A 16824-nucleotide genomic window follows, 5' to 3' on the forward strand; every position below is an offset into this window, starting at 1 on the left:
CTCTGGTGTGGACATACATAGATTCCGGGCTGGTGTTAAATCAACACCAGAGTTTTTGCAGTGTAATAATATGGAAGTATTGTGCCAACACTCTATTGGTGAACTCTTGTCCTTTAATCAATACAACAATCCAGATGATTACAGGGAAGCAATGTCTTAATTTCTATTAACATTCAACCCTATACTCAAGTAGTAGATACAGCTTTTGAAATACAGAATGCATTCTTTTCTGAACATACTGACGTGACCTAATGCTCAATGCAATTATTTTTATGTTGATGAGTTTAACCTAGCTTGTAATGATATTGTTTTTCTTTGTTACAAATTAATTGTAGAAGTCTCTTCAAAAACTTTTAATCTCTTGAATCTTTCCTAGGTAATGTGAATCATATGTTTACAGTAATAGCCATTACAGACCCCTAGCCTAACAGTTCGTCTTGCTTAAACATTTACCAATTAACATACTGTGATCTTGTAGTTAATAATAGAACTTCTAAGAGAGGTGGTGGCACTGGCTTTTACAGACATAAATCTGTGAATTATAAAGTCAGACAAGATTTAGGTCAGGCAAGTTCTCTTGAATATTTTTATATTGGAATCCAAGGGAAGGGAACAAAAAAACTCATTATCGTCCTTCGGACTAATCTTTCGCTAACTTTGAACATGAACTTTGTGAAGTATTTGAAGGACAAGTCCACCCCAACAAAAACTTGATTTGAATAAAAAGAGAAAAATTCAACAAGCATTACACTGTAAATTTCATCAAAATCGGATGAAAAATAAGAAAGTTATGATGGCATTTTAAAGTTTCGCTTCATTTCACAAAACTGTTATATGCACATCTCGGTCAGTATGCAAATGAGGAACTGATGACATCACTCACTCACTATTTCTTTTGTATTTTATTATATGAAATATGAAATATTTTTATTTTCTCGTCATTGTCATGTGAAATGAAGTTTCGTTCCTCCCTGAACACGTGGAATTTATTCTATTATTTTAACATTTTGTGTTTCAGGCAAGGAGGTCCTAATCGTCATATTCGTAAAAATTGAAATATTGTACAATTCAAACAATAAAAACAAAAGAAAAAGTGAGTGACATCATCGGCTCTCTCATTTGGATGTAACTGGCTCGTTCATATAACTATTTTGTTAAAAATACGCGAAACTTTGAAATGTCATAACTTTCTTATTTTACATCCGATTTTGATGAAATTTTCAGCATTGTGCTTGTCTGATTTTTCTCTATTGATTCAAATCAACATTTTTCTGAGGTGGACTTGACCTTTAATAAAGTAAACACCCGTCAACATGCATGTTTTACTCTTGGTGATCATGATTTAGATTTGTTCAAACATGGTTACGTAAAAAATGTTAATTTATTTCTGAATACTATGTTTAACAACTCTTTCTACACCATAAAAACAAAACCAACAAGAATAACACCAACCACGGCATCATTAATAGATAACATATTTATTAATAAAGACATGTACTGCCAATCTGCTGACATAAGTGATCATTCTGGCATTATCTTTAATGCTGACTGATTCATTTTCTCTTATGAAAATCATTCTGAAGATATTATATGTATTCATAAAATAATAATTTGCGAGACAAAGCTGAATTTTTTTATTTCAGGATACTGACTGGAATATTGCGATAAATAACGTCGAAGACTCATATAATTCATTTTTAACCAAATTTCAATCTCTATATGACAAAGTGACAAACATTGTCTACTGCTAAACAGTAAACATGTTAAGAATACTAAAAACAAGTCTCGTTCAAATAACAATGTAAAAAATCTTTGTACAAAACAGTACATTTTAAATCCAACCGCACACAATAAACTAAAATACACAGTTTCGAAACTCGTTGAACTCTAACTTTAAAAAATGCTAAATCTGAATATTATCTAAAAGAAATTAATGATGTAAAATATGATATGACTAATATGTGGAAATTATTGCATACTCTTCTTGGAGCAAATGTTATCTATAAGCGTGGCACTCGATGACATAATTCTAGTAGGTCTATGAATTTAAGAGAGGAAAAAATAACAGAACAAACGATTAACAAAATTATTAACAAAAACTTTCGGGGGCTATTCGCTGGCGTTCCTCATTGCTCCTCGAGGAGAGCGTTGAACTACTATTCTAAAGATTAGAAGGTTGACCGTAATGATGGCAAGAAGTACACCATACGTCGTATATAGCACTGTAAAAGACATTGTGACGTCATACAGGTGACCTGAAAAAAGATAAAGTGAAAAATACATAGACAAACTTGGTTAAAAAATTCCCGCTAATCAAGGTTTGATTTTCTCATACGCGTTATCTTGATAAGTTGGTTATAATAGGCTTTTTGTGTTGAAATGGAAATATCTCTTTAAGTCGACTTTTTAGAAGAAAAAGTCATGTCGTCATATTGAGATGCGTAGTAAATTGAATATCAATAGAGAGTTTTCGAAGCCAATAAGCCAGTTCGTAGTTCCTTTCTGCGCATGATCAGAAGAAGGTCATTTGTACTAAAGTGACATGGTGCTTTAAAATCTAATGAGATCAGCACCAACTTTGATGTCTTGATTATTCATATATTCTTTTGAATTGTCGTTTTCATTTACATCCACAAAAAACAACAATGCTTCCACGAACGACTGGTCTTTCACAGTTTGTCAAGTACATTGTGCAACATGCTAAGATATGCATTCAAAGTAGGAATGCAACAAATACCTTCATTAAGTGTTCATTGGTGTGCTATTCTAGTCACCTGGTCTATTCAATTTCTTCATCCTGCTATGTAAGGCAAGCTTACGTAATATCTTGCTTTGAAATCTGCCTATCATGATGAAAGAAATGAAAGGTCATTTGACCAAAATTGCCCATGAAGTAACTACGAACTGGTCTATACGCGGCTGCTCACTACAACGCATCAATTCCTTTAAAAAAAGCGGTCACAGTGGAGAGAGCTGAGAGCCTTTTGTCGAAAGTTAGTGATCCGGGACAGCAGCGTCGACCCGTGACTCTAGACAAAAACATATTTACAATTGTTCGTCTCGTCCAGATCTGTTTCTGTTTGTGGTAACTCCCGTAGGAACTCGGCAGGACAGCATTTTTTGCTGGTAAACGCCAAGCTGGTATATGTAACCAATTACCTTGGAAATATTTTACGTCTAGGTTAATCAGTCATAGTGGCTGACGTAATAGACGACAGATATCACTCTTGGGCCTTATTTATCAAAGTGGAGACAATGGCAGAGTTGGGATTCGAACTCACAACCTTGCGATTATGAGTCCAATGCTCTAACCACTGGACCACACGACCCGATCGTCGGACGATCTGCTTTCCCGATCCGTTAGCTTTCGACAAACTCTCCCAGCACTCTATTGTGATTTGACTTGCATTTGTATACGTGTATACCTGAAATAAAGTCTCCTGCTAAGACACCCATACCAAACAGGAATGGATTCGTAGCTATTGCATCTGGTAGGTTCTTTTCGGTCCGGACAGACAACTTCATCATGGCATGGGGCAGGCAGTCTAAGATGAATATCGTGAATCCTTGGATGGCCGACATGACGGCAAGAAAAATGTAGGTGGAACCAAGAGAGTCTATGAAGAAGGAAATAGCGCAGACAACACTGCATGCACCGAAGATGAGAACACTGTCGACCTTGAAATGAAGGAGAACCAGATAGACGACCCGACCGACGATGCCGCTGATGCCTGCAATACTAGACATGAACACGGCTCTGGACAACGGGATTCCGGCACCCTCGGCATGAGGTACAAGAAACAGCATCCAAGCAGCATTCACGTAGCATTCCAACATAATGGAGGGAACAACTAAGGTGTATAGAGGTTCTTTGAGGAAGATATGTGTTTTCAATCTTGATGATAGCCATTCACACGAGGAACAGGAGCCAGGAGTACTAGCATCTTCCAACTGGCTGTTTGAATCGTGCCCCTCGTTTCCCAATGCCTCTTCATCGTTCGCTCCTGTCAAGAATTTCGAAGTTTCACAAGACTCCCCGGTCTCCTGCGAGGAGGTTATTTGAATGTGTCGATCGGTAGGAGAAGCGGTCGTTGTCTTTTGGTCCCTGGGCGGTCTAACAATAGCCCCGCAGACAAGAATATGAAGAGAGATTCCACCGAGTATCAGGAAGGCGCCACTGTACCCATATGCTTCAAGGGACCTCTCCACGATGACGGGTACCAGAAATGCTCCACATGTCGTCCCGAAGATGGTCAGAGTGTTCGAGAATATAAACGACCTCGCAAAGTAGTTGTTGATGGACACCATTATGGGGAAGTATGTGAGAGACATCCCGAATCCTGTAAGAGATTAAATATTAGGTTACTTTATTAAAGTCAATGTGTGCGGGTGTAAATATGAGTATGCATGTTTGTGTGTGCGCGCGCGTGCGTGCGGGTGTGAGGGTGTGTAAGGAGAGGGGTAGGAAGCAAAATAAAATGGAAGAGAAATGCAAAATAAAGACACTGATGTGCGTTAATTAAAAAAAAGCAATACCCATATTTGCTGGTGATGTATAGAGCCAATGGCGTGCAAAGTTTTAGGAAGCGTTTCATGAAATATTTTAGAAAGTGAGCCTTTTTCTCAAATCAGTTAATCATTGTAATTATTTCTTTAGGGGCCTCCACACCCAATCGCCCCGAAAAAAATGAAAGAATTGATTTTATCACGTATACGTGAAGAAAGAAATGATATAGGCAAAAATATTCGCGATTTTATAGAACTTTCTCGAAATATGCCATGTTGTGCTACCTCAAATCTACCGGCTCCTTACGCCATATATTTCTTGAATCCGTGGAAATACGTATGAGTCGATAAAATTACAGTGCATCCACACTGTCCCCTTTTGCCCTTCAAACACTGGAATCATTGTTTAACGATGCCTACTGATCCATATTATCCGCATCGTTGTTCAATATACACAACGAGATACTATGTCTCGCCAAGTCGACATCGAAAAAGGGTTCATGCCAATTAACTTCGCCGGATACCTTATCTCGCCAAGTCGACATACGAAAAAGGTTATGTAAATTTGCCAGATACGTTGTCTCGCAAAGTCAATGGATGAAAAGTTATATGTGAACTTGGCGAAATACTATATTATGTCAAGTCGGCAAACGAAAAAGTATCTGTCAACCTGGCAAGATAAGGTATGTTGCCAAGTCGAAATAGTAATGCTATTATGTCTACTATTCGAGATACAATAGAGGGTTTTCGCAATTACGACGCGGCCGCACTCAATTCGTTTGAAAATGCAAGTCAAATCACAATTGAGACATGACAATTTTTTTGTCGAAAGTTGGTGGACCGGGAGAGCAGCGTTGTCTCGTGACTCTGGACAATAACATAATTTGCCATACTGTTCGTCCGGTCCAAATCTGCTGTCCTGGTCCAACTTTCGACAAAAGCCTCTCAGCTCTCCATTGTGATTTTACTTGCATTTTCAAATGATTCGGTGCGTTTTTTCACGTTAAGACGAAGTTATCTCGCAAAGTTTACCTACACCTGTTAACGTGTCGTCTTGGCGAAACAGTATATCTCACCAAGTTGACATACTCTTTTCCCGTGTGGCGATTTGACAAGATATACTATCTCGCCAAGTTGACATATAAAGTTTTATATGTCAACTTGGCGAGATAAGGTATCTGGCCGAGTTGACATATCCTTTTTGAATGTCGACTTGACGAGATATATATAGTATCTCGTCAAGTTGACATTTATAATGTTTCATACGTCGACTTGGCGAGATAACGTATCTAGCCAAGTTAACATAAAACTATTTTGTACGTCGTGTCGGTGAGATAAATTATCTCTACAGGTCCATCGCAATTTAAAGCTTCTGTTGTAGCTAGGGGATAAGTGGATCCAGGGGGAAGGGTTGAGGTTCCCCCCCCCCCATTGGCGCACGCATCAATTGTTAAGTTATATAGCAATCCTGTTTACGATTACAAATATTGATTAAAATTGTCCATTCTTTATGTAAAAATGTCAAAAGATTTCATCTAGCGCTTCGCGCTCGCATTTTTTATTGTTGATATATTTTAAGTCTTCATGGCCAGGTGCAAGCAGTCCTTAACAGGTAGGGCCCACCTTTTCGATTAATTCAAAACGTAAATAAATATTTCCTGCTCGCGCTCGCATTATTAACAGAGGCGTCGATCCTGGGGGGGCAGGGGGGGCGATCGCCCCACCAATGAAAATATTGGGGGGGCAAACATATCATTTTGCCCCCCCAATAATTCCGGATATGGCAAAAAAAACAAGATTGTAATGTTCAGCAAGCGAGAATGAGATACATAACTCGTTCTTTATTTAAAATCGTGCTCAAAATCCCCGCTTTTCTGATTGGAATAGAAAAATTTTGCGCTTCGCGCTCGCATCATTTCTGTAGCAAAAACCCATACTTCTCATGATTAAATAGGTGAATGCAAATGTCCCGTTTTCACTTTAAAGCCTCAAAAGAACTGCTTCGATTTGCATTCATCTTTTCTTGGATATATATCTTGTTCTTTATCAAAAACGTCCATTAAACTGTCATTTTTTTTAGATCGAAAAATCAAAATTTTCAGCTCGCGCTTCGCGCTCGCATCTATTCTTCTTTTAGATACCAATCTTAATCATTGGTACCAAAAATGCTTAGAATATCAAGCTTTCAGGTCAGAATATAAAGAAATTTTAGCTCACTCTCGGCACTCGTACTATCTGTGAAGTGAGATATGTATCCTCCTCATGAGTTACTACAAACAGTTCTAAACAGGCACGCTTTTCCTGCCAATATACTTTTTAAAAAAAATCAGCTCGCGCTTTGCGCTCGCATTAATTTGTTGGTGAGATATATGTCTGTGTCTCATGAGTCATATATATATATATGTATATATATATATATATGTGTGTGTGTGTGTGCGTGTGTATATGTGGGTGTCTTGTACGATCCAGCGCCTTTGGAACGTTAATGATTTTGCCCCCCCAATCTGAAAAATGGATCGACGCCCCTGATTATTAATGTAAGGAAGATCCCCAATTACTCAACCTTTTTATTATTTAAAGAGTATTTTAGAGTATCTCGTTTTTAAGGTCTAAATCTCGAAATTTTCGGCTCGCGCTTCGCGCTCGAATATTCTGTTTAAGTCACAAAAAGTGCATAGAATTTACATTTTTTTAGGTAAAAGTGTCAAAAATGTTCAGCTTGCTCCTGGCGCTCGCATTATTTGATTATTGATATATGTAGCGTCTGTATGGCTAACTGCAAGCAGTATGTAGGCCTACATTTTCGATCAGTTCAAAACCTGTATCAACCATTTCTCCGCGCGCTTCCAATTCGTAGTATAATTGCGTGCATATCTTTTTCAGGATAACAAACATTGCCTAGAATGTTTTAGGAAAAATACATAAAATTTCAAAGAAAATTTGCTCACGCTTCGCGCTCGCATTACATGTATACAAATAAGGATTATGATATTATATGTTTATGTTGTAATTTTTGTATAGATATCAAACCTGTTTGAATATGAAGTCTAGACGTATTTTATGCTTTGCTTTGATACAATGTCTATTAGATAATGTATATATTAGGGCATGTTAAAATATAATCTTGTTTCACATATTAGGAGGATTGTTGTTTGCTTCAGATGTTTTCATATTATTTGACTGATGTAACATGTATGTATTTTATTATCTTTTTTACATATTCCAGTTTTGTTACAATATGTTAATGTTTTATACTAACTATAGGACCCCATTGGAAATAAGCCTTTCGGCTTTCATGGGCTATCCTGTCAAGGTATTCTTCAATTTCTTTGTAATCTCTTGTGATATTCTTGACGAATAAAATCAATCAATCAATCAATCAATCAATCAATCAATCAATCAATCAATCGTTGATTTATAAGAAAAAAACTAAGAAGTGACTAATGATAAATAATAAAACTGAGAAGTGACTAATAGGACTACCCCTTCAAAGAACCCCCCCAAAAAAAATCACTTTCAAGCGGCCGATGGGGGAATATGTATGGCTGAAAAACGAATTCCGCCCCCCCCCCATTGGCGAAGGCTGGATCCGCCCCTGGCTAGGGGATCTGTATTTTCACCTGTTACAGCGAGCATAAACCCAAGAACGTAGACAGACTCGGCAAGGGGTGCACAAATGATGGGTACGGCGCTCAAAACTCCACCAGTCATCGCTAACACCCGCGGATTGACTACCCTCATCAAGAGACCAGCCACAGGCGCTGAAAAATAAGAAGAGATTTCAGGATTCATGATTGAAAAAAATGCCAATTTTGCATCAGAATACAAATAAGTAACACATTTCGAAATCATTGATATTTTTGTGAAAGAATTGTGCGAAAATGATAGGACTTGAAGAATAATGAACTTCAACTGGTTGACTTCAGCCTCTTGAGGGGGTAGGCTTCGATGTGCCAACAATTCGGTATATGTAGCACATAGAGAAAATGCTACTCCAAGTGGATTAAGGCAGTGAAAACGGATTGTTATATAGCAGAAACATCTTTGCCTCAATGGGGGTTCCAAATTGGCAGATTTTTCCATAAATCTTCAAAGTACGGAAAGGGGGAGGGGGTCTAGGGCAACCCACTGATGAAGTTGGCTTCCGGATATGCCAGCGATTCTTCATATGCAGCAGATAGAACAATATCTACTATTTCATCTCCAAGTGGTTTAAAACATGTGGCTTTATTACACAGTAGAAACACTTTTCCCTCAATGTGGCTCCAAAATGGAAAATTTTCCAAGAAATGGGCAAAATACGAAAAGGGGGCTGGGTGAATTGGGGCAGCCCCCCGGAGAGGGTAGGCTTTGCTAAGCCTTCACTTCTTGATGTAGCCGATGGAGAAAAACCTAATGATCTTTCGTCTCCAAGTGATTTTAACAAAATAAATTAGATTTTTTTTTAACCTAGCCGAAGCATCATTTTGCCACATCGAGGGCTCCAAAATGCAAGTTGTTTTAATAGTCACGCTACGGAGGAGGGTACGTGGGGTACTTCCAACAGGCTCTTGTGCGATCATGCTTTAAGGTACCTGGACGTAATTGGGTGCGAAATGCAGAGCATTGCTTCCTCTAACTTTTCCAAGAGGTTTCATTAACATAAAAGCTGCTTATGTAGAAACTACAATACGCCTTTTGCCCTCATACCCATATGATATATGTAAAATACACATTTCTATCGCTATACGCTTATTACAGGTATTCATGCGTGCTTATAATAGTCACATAAAAAAGGCGAGGCAAGACCGATAGAGTCTATTTATTGTACTATTTTGAAAGACATGTCAGCGAGCGCATTTAGTGTGACTAGTTACGAGTTGCTTTTTGGTGTCATTTTATCGCAATATCGGGGAATAAATCTGGAGTATTCTACCTTCATCTAAGCAAAAATACACTCATGAAGCATATCAATGTTCTCGTCATCTTCTTTCGTGTTGAATGCTGATATATTGCATAATTTGATGATATTAATGATAAAGCAGAAAGATATTTAATGAACATGCATATTTTTGACCAAAAACATGGAAATGTTGGCATACACTCTCATATCCCCCCCCCCGGGGGAGGGGGCACTTCCATTGGCGAGTTTGGTTTGGTTTTTGGTACGGCCCCACACCTCGCGCAAATCGGACTCTAAACACGTAACGTTTGGGGCAAAAAGGACATCCTTTATAAAACATTTTAATTTTGTTTTATCATCCCCGCAAATTTGACCCTAAACACGTAGCTTTCCTAGCGAAATAGATACCCTTTTTCATTATTTTTGTGTTTTTGACACCCTTTTGACGTTACGTACGTAACGTGCCCTATTCTGAAAAAGGACATCCTTTTTACGTGTTTTGGGGTCGCGCATGGTATCCACTCGTCAATGTAAGTGTGCCCCCCCCCCCCGATTTTTCCTAAGGTATTAACCGGACTGTCAAGAAACGATTGCAATCGTTTCTACTATCTAAATCATTGTGAAATGCGTAATATCCCATTGTCTGTGCAAAAATATGAAAATAATTGATTTTCATGAACAATCCAAGATGGCCGACGAAAATGGGGTCCTCTCGGCCTTCCGTAAAGGAGATATGACCTGGCAGCAACACATTTTCTTGACCAATGATATCATGCCAACACATTGGCGGCAGAAGACAAAAAAGTTAGGGGGGTCCACCTGAAATTTTGTGATGGACACAGGGAGAAAAAAATTGACAAGCATAAAAAAAAGGAAATCAGCTAACAAATTTAGAGGGGGACCGTACCCCCCCTTGCTTCCGCTGCCTATGTGCCAACATAATCATGATAATAAACATGATCATGATAATGGGACAATCAAAACTTATGAACCCGATCAGCTGAATAAACTCTCCCGGCATCCGGCCTATTGTGTGTCCATTCCACACTGCGATCGATAAACACATCGACTTTTTATGGCGAGGAAAAGATGAAATTAAAAGAAACACATTGTATTTGGGATATAAACAAGGGCGAATAAAAAATGCTCAATTTTAAACTCTTTGTAATGGTACAGAGAGTGATGTGGGTCAAAAGACTGGTTAACTGTGATCAGAAAGTGAAATGGAAAAATATTTCAAATTTCTGCTAAGACCATAAAGTGGTAATTTAATTTATTTGCTGTAATTTTACACATAATATGATCAATATAAAAATTCCAAAGTACTACCAGGAACTGTTAAGTATTTGGTTTGATATAACTGTGTTCATCAAAAAGGACATAAGTAATAAAAGAAATTATTTTTTCAATAACGGGTATATTAAAAATGCAGGAAAAGCGTATTTTCATGGAAATATTTTCTTAAAAACACATACAAATTGCACCATATTTTTTTCTTTTTTGGTTTTGTTTGCTTGAAATTTATTTCTGCGTTCACCATGTTCAACATAATACAACATAATCAATTATTACATAGATTTTACATATATATACATTTTAGACACACGTATCATTTACAATCTCTTTTTGAATATAAAAAAGTATATGAAAAATATTATTTAACTGAATTTCAGAACGCATGAGACCGTCGTCATGAGCGACCTGCTTGAAGTTGACGACGGCCTCAAATGAACATGGTGAACTTAAATCAAATACTTACTTAAGATCTATGAGTTTAAATGACGACGAAATAGTAACAATTAATGAAATATTTGCACATGTTCCTGTGGAATGGAAAGACGAATAAAAAAATAATACCTTAGTTGATGGTTTGAAGATTGAATTTATTTTCTTAAAAATGTTTTCCAGTTTGAGTAAGTTTGTTCAAAACAGCTGTATAGATTATGTATAAGCAAGATTGCCGACACTCCTGTCAGTTTTTAAAATCTCGAATCATCATATAACATGTCTGAAAGAAATCGAGAAAATATTTTATCGTCCAAGATTTTGCACATTAGATAATAAGCTAAGAGAGTTTCAATATAAATTATTATACAATATTATCTTTGTTAACCACCATTTATATAGGTTTCGATTTGCATCGAGTAATGAATGTTCTTTTTGCGGTAAAGATGAAGAAACTTATACACATATTTTTATGAATGTGAAATGGTTAAAGTTTCGCTTCATTTCACAAAACAGTTATATGCACATTTCGGTCGGTATGCAAATGAGGGAAATGATGACATCAATAACTCACTATTTCTTTTGTATTTTGTTAGATGAAATAGGAAACATTTAGATTTTCTCGTCATTGTCATGTGAAAGTTTCATTCCTCCCTGAACACATTGAATTCCATTATTTTAACATTTTGTGCTTCAGGCAAGGAGGTCCTAATCATCAAATTTGTAAAAATTTAAATATTGTATAATTCAAACAATAAAAAAAAACAAAAAGAAATTATGAGTGGCATCAGTGACTCTCTCATTTGGATGCAACTGGCTCGTTCATATGACTATTTTGTTAAAAATAAGCGAAACTTTGAAATGTCATAACTTTCTTATTTTACATCTAATTTTGATTAAATTTTCAGCATTGTGCTTTTCTGATTTTTCAATATTGATTCAAATCAACATTTTTCTGAGGTGGACTTGACCTTTAAGAAGGATGAGAAAGGGATGGCTTTGCCCGGTTTGCACACGTGCGGGGTTGGCTGGTCTGTCACTATATAAACTGTCCTCTTCTTTACTTTGCTTGTCACTTCTTTCCTTTCTTTCTTTCTCTTTTTTTCTCTCTCTCTTTCTTTCTTTCCTTCCTTCTGCTTTTCTTATATATTTTTTGTATTGTTTCTTTTTTTGTACTGTCTAATTGTTTTATGTCTTGTCTGTGTGTGTGTGTGTCTGTGTGGGGAGTGAGCACTGGAACCCTTTTCCATTTTTTTAAAATTTCATTCAGTTTAATCAATGTTTAGCGATCAATTTTCTACATAGCTATTGTATGATTTTGTGAATTTATATTGGTTATAAGTGGTTAATTTTTGTTACTGAATTTATCCACTGTATATGAATATGCTAATACCATGACATTTTGTACGATTATTTGTATTATAAATAATTATTTGTCTTTTGTGAACAGTGTTTTGTTAATATTAAATTGTGATATTTTATAATGAACCGTACCATCACTTTGATTTTGAACTGAATGATTAATAAATATTATTACAAAACAAAAAAAAACTATGGAGGTGCCATGGCCGAGTGGTCTAAGGCGCCTGGCTATACATGAACAAAGTCCAGGGTTCAATTCCCGGCCGCAGCAGCTATGCCCGTGAGCAATGCATTTAATCTGCGATGCTCTTTTATCCTGCTTTCAATAAATGGAAATGCTATATGTATTATTAATCGCGTGTATACACAACTCTGTGTACGTGTGTGTAGCTAATGAAAATGTGACTTGAGTCGAAGTTGGTAGTCTGGTTCTCTCGTCGAAAAAAACGGCAAAGAGTTTAGTATAAATCATTGCATACCTGTTTCTGTTAACTTTGGATATTGCACTTAACATAATTATGAATATCTGAATATAAAAACGGCCCAAGTCCGATTTTTGGTGAAATTGTGTTAGATATGGAAAATTGTTCGTTATACGATGACTCATTTTGTGTATAAATGATAAAACTTGTTTGTGTGCTTAATATTTCTCGGTGTCATGGATGGAGGACGAGTGAACTTAGTATTTGCAACACATACACATGTCCTCACATAAGCGGCGGAAGGGGGTACAGGACCCCCCCCCCCAAAAAAAAAAATGATATGGGGGGACGATCCCCCCTAAATTTTTAGTTGATAACCTTTTTTATTTGCCTTGTCAATTTTGTTTCCTGCGTCCCCCCTAAATTCTGGTGGACCCCCCTTAAAATGTCTCTTGTCCCCCCCCCCCCAATATTTAGGTTGATGACCTTTTTTTTTTGCTTATGAATTTTTTTGACATGTGTCCATCACAAAATTTCAGACCCCCTCTAATTTTGGGGGCTTCCGCCGCCAATGTGTCCTCACATTTAACACCTACCCACACGGGTCGTGTGGTCCAGTGGTTTGAGCATTGGACTCATAATCGCAAGGTTGTGAGTTCGAATCCCAACTCTGCCATTGTCTCCACTTTGATAAAAAGGCCCAAGAGTGATATCTGTCGTCTATTATGTCAGCCACTATGGCTGATTAACCTAGACGTAAAATGTTTCCACGGTAATTGGTTATATACCAGCTTGGCGTTTACCAGCAGAAAATGCTGTCCTGCCGAGTTCCTACGGGAGTTACCACAACAGAAACAACAGAAACAGAAACCCACATCCGCTCGCTCATCCCAAAATTTACACATCAGCTATGAAAAAACCTAGAATACAACAAAGTAAGTGGCACTGTTTGTTTGATATATAAAACAAATCTCTTGTGTATCATTTTTATACATTCAGTAGTACAGAAGTCTACCCCTACCATGTATGAATGTAAAAATGACCAAAGTCCACATGATTCTAAATTACGACCCAATGAAGTCCATCGATCAGTCAATACGTCCCGCCCACGTGAATAATGTTCATAAAACAAATTCCTCAAAAATATTTTGTTGATGTTCTCTCATGTCTTTTGGCCAAATATACTTCAATTGCTCAAATTAAAAAAAAAATATCCAGTGGGTTTTTTTCTTTCGATTTTCTCGAAATGACCTCCTATGGACCTGGGCCTTTTATCCGTATCATGTGGAAGAATAAGAACATGTATGTCACGTGCAAAACATGTCATTACTAAAATTAATGAAGCATTGAAAAATTAACTTTAATTATCCGATGTTGATAAGTTCCAAATTTTAAAAGCTACATGTCTGGTAACTTACCCGTGAAGTACATTAATGTTGTGGGAAGACTACACACAAGTCCAATGGTTTTGTAGTCGCTTTGATACGTCGTCACCATGTTGGGAATGAGGACCCCAAAAGACTTGGTGATCCCGCCATCTACAAACAGAAGAAGGAACTTGCTAAAGAGAATGACGTATTTCCAAGGGTCGGCGGAATCTTCAAGATCTAATTGAGCCATATGCATTCATGAAACGTAGGTGTTCCAGTTAATAGCGAACAGGGCTAGTTCTCTAGACTTCATCAATAGGGCGACCCAGATAGCCTCTTAAAAACCAAAGGGTATAGTATCGGACCCCACGATTTGTTCGATGATTGGTGATACCTATACGTATGATAATTCATATACCAAATAAATACTTCAATTTACTTGCACTGTGTCATAGCATAGATGATTCATCTGAAGGCAACAAAGATGCCGGCTAGCTGATGATTCTTCCAGTGCCGTTCTATTGCCGTACTATTCACACATTCGCATTACTGCAAATATGAAATGAATAGGCTTACTATATAGCTCTCATTAAAAGCGAATGTCTGATTACAATTGACTGATGCACCATACGTTCGGCCGTTCCCACTGTCTTGTATACGCAGTACAGCTACAAAACTGACCTCTTGATCTACTTGATCGCTCATGCGTACGTTCGGCCGTTCCCACTGTCTTGTAGTACGGCTACAAAACTGACCTCTTGGTCTGCTGATCGCTCATGCACCATACGTTCGGCCGTTCCCACTGTCTTGTATACGCAGTACAGCTACAAAACTGACCTCTTGATCTACTTGATCGCTCATGCATTCGTTCGGCCGTTCCCACTGTCTTGTAGTACAGCTACAAAACTGACCTCTTGGTCTGCTCTGCCGATCGCTCATGCACCATACATTCGGCCGTTCCCAATGTCTTGTATACGCAGTACAGCTACAAAACTGACCTCTTGATCTACTGATCGCTCATGCACCATACGTTCGGCCGTTCCCACTGTCTTGCGATCCTAATCCGCTTTCGGAACGACGTGTCTAAGCGCTTTACAGATTTACCCCTATACGGAAGCCACGATTCGCCTTCCGTACTGATCGCGATTTTTTTTTAATCATTTAGCATTTTTTTCTACCATCACAACGATTGCCACGACTGATCTAAAATGATCAGATAAGATCACTACGATAGGGCCAACTCCACGATCAAGTACGCCGTTTTTGGATCGTAGCGTATATCGTGACAGTGGGAACTGTCTATTAAAGGGATGGTCCGGGCTGAAAGTATTTATAGCTTGATAAATAGAGTAGAATTCACTGAGCAAAATGCTGAAAATTTCATGAAAATCGGATAACAAATAACAAAGTTATTGAATTTTAAAATTTAGCAATATTAGGTGGGCTGATGATGTCACATCCCCACTTGTTCTTTTGTATTTATTATATGAAATTAGATTTATTCAAAACTAGAAAAATTGGATTGACAACTGATTTAGTGCATTAGATGTTTATTGCTGCAACTTATTTCATTATCAGGGAGACATATTATTCACACAAGTATGAAATAATGAAAAAATATGAGTTTATGTAATAACATAAGAAAACAGAAAGTGGGTATGTGACATCATCAGCCCACCTAATGAATATTCATGACGACTGTTTTCACAAAATATTGCTAAACTTTAAACTTCAATAACTTTATTATTCGTTGCCCGATTTTGATGAATTTTTTTGGCATTGTGCTCAGTGAATTCTTCTCTATGTATTAAGATATAAAAATTTTCAGCCTGGACCATCCCTTTAACATTCTCTGTTGCAAAATAGGCGCTCTTTTTATAATGTTAAACTGCTTTCTTCTATTTTCCTACGTCATGAAACATGGTATACGCAAGGGGTGATCTCCTTGGTATATTATATGCATTGTCGCAGATTAGATAGGCCTATACACTATAAAAAATATTGGGTAAAAATTTTACCACCACGGGGATAATAATGTATCCAGCCCAATTTTGGGCAGTATTTCACCCAATGCGGGAAGCATTTTGTCCAGTAAGGTTAAAAAATAAGCAGCAATTACTTTAGAATGGGCAAATTTTTCATCACACTGGATGAAAAAAAAATGCCCAAAGGAAATGCCCAATGTTGGTTGGACACATAATTACCCTCATGGACAGTGGCGTACCGTGGGTCACGGCATTGGGGGGGGGCACCAGCAAAAAATTTTCAGTCAATTAAAGAGCGCGCGAAGCGCGCTCAGTTGCCAGGTATACCGACATATAGAGACATTTTTACGACAGCGCCATTAAACGGATATGTATCTCACTGATCACTTAATGCGAGCGCGAAGCGCGAGCTGAAAATTTTTGAAATTCAGACCTAAAAAGGACATAAAAAGCTAATTTTTCAAATCATAATACATACCTGTCTCGCTAAACAAACAATGCGAGCGCGAAGCGCGAGCTGAAATTTTTGTATATATTGACCCCAAACAGGGGCACTTTAAGGACTATAATTT

General features: G+C 37.5%; 1 protein-coding gene across 1 annotated transcript; it reads right to left on the reverse strand.

Moving 5' to 3' along the window:
- Window positions 1–1245: 1245 nt before the first annotated feature.
- Window positions 1246–15003, reverse strand: LOC121428883 (monocarboxylate transporter 12-like). Its single transcript, XM_041625758.1, has 4 exons — window positions 14316–15003; window positions 8127–8267; window positions 3426–4340; window positions 1246–2255 (listed from the first exon to the last, which is right to left on the reverse strand). The coding sequence occupies exons 1-4, from the start codon at window positions 14521–14523 to the stop codon at window positions 2110–2112; spliced, it is 1410 nt and encodes a 469-aa protein (XP_041481692.1). The 5' UTR covers window positions 14524–15003; the 3' UTR covers window positions 1246–2109.
- Window positions 15004–16824: the final 1821 nt, after the last annotated feature.

This window comes from Lytechinus variegatus, chromosome 15, assembly GCF_018143015.1.
Source record: "Lytechinus variegatus isolate NC3 chromosome 15, Lvar_3.0, whole genome shotgun sequence".
In the NCBI taxonomy this organism is placed as follows: domain Eukaryota; kingdom Metazoa; phylum Echinodermata; class Echinoidea; order Temnopleuroida; family Toxopneustidae; genus Lytechinus; species Lytechinus variegatus.

What these genes read in the sequence shown, in the direction of transcription:
- LOC121428883 (XM_041625758.1), bottom strand. Translation starts at nt 14,523, where the DNA reads ATGCATATGGCTCAATTAGATCTTGAAGATTCCGCCGACCCTTGGAAA. An exon ending in AACATTAATGTACTTCACGG is followed by an intron (nt 8,268 to 14,315) that starts GTAAGTTACCAG and finishes CTTATTTTTCAG; the next exon opens with CGCCTGTGGCTGGTCTCTTG. An exon ending in AGCAGGAGACTTTATTTCAG is followed by an intron (nt 2,256 to 3,425) that starts GTATACACGTAT and finishes ATCTTTTTTCAG; the next exon opens with GTCACCTGTATGACGTCACA.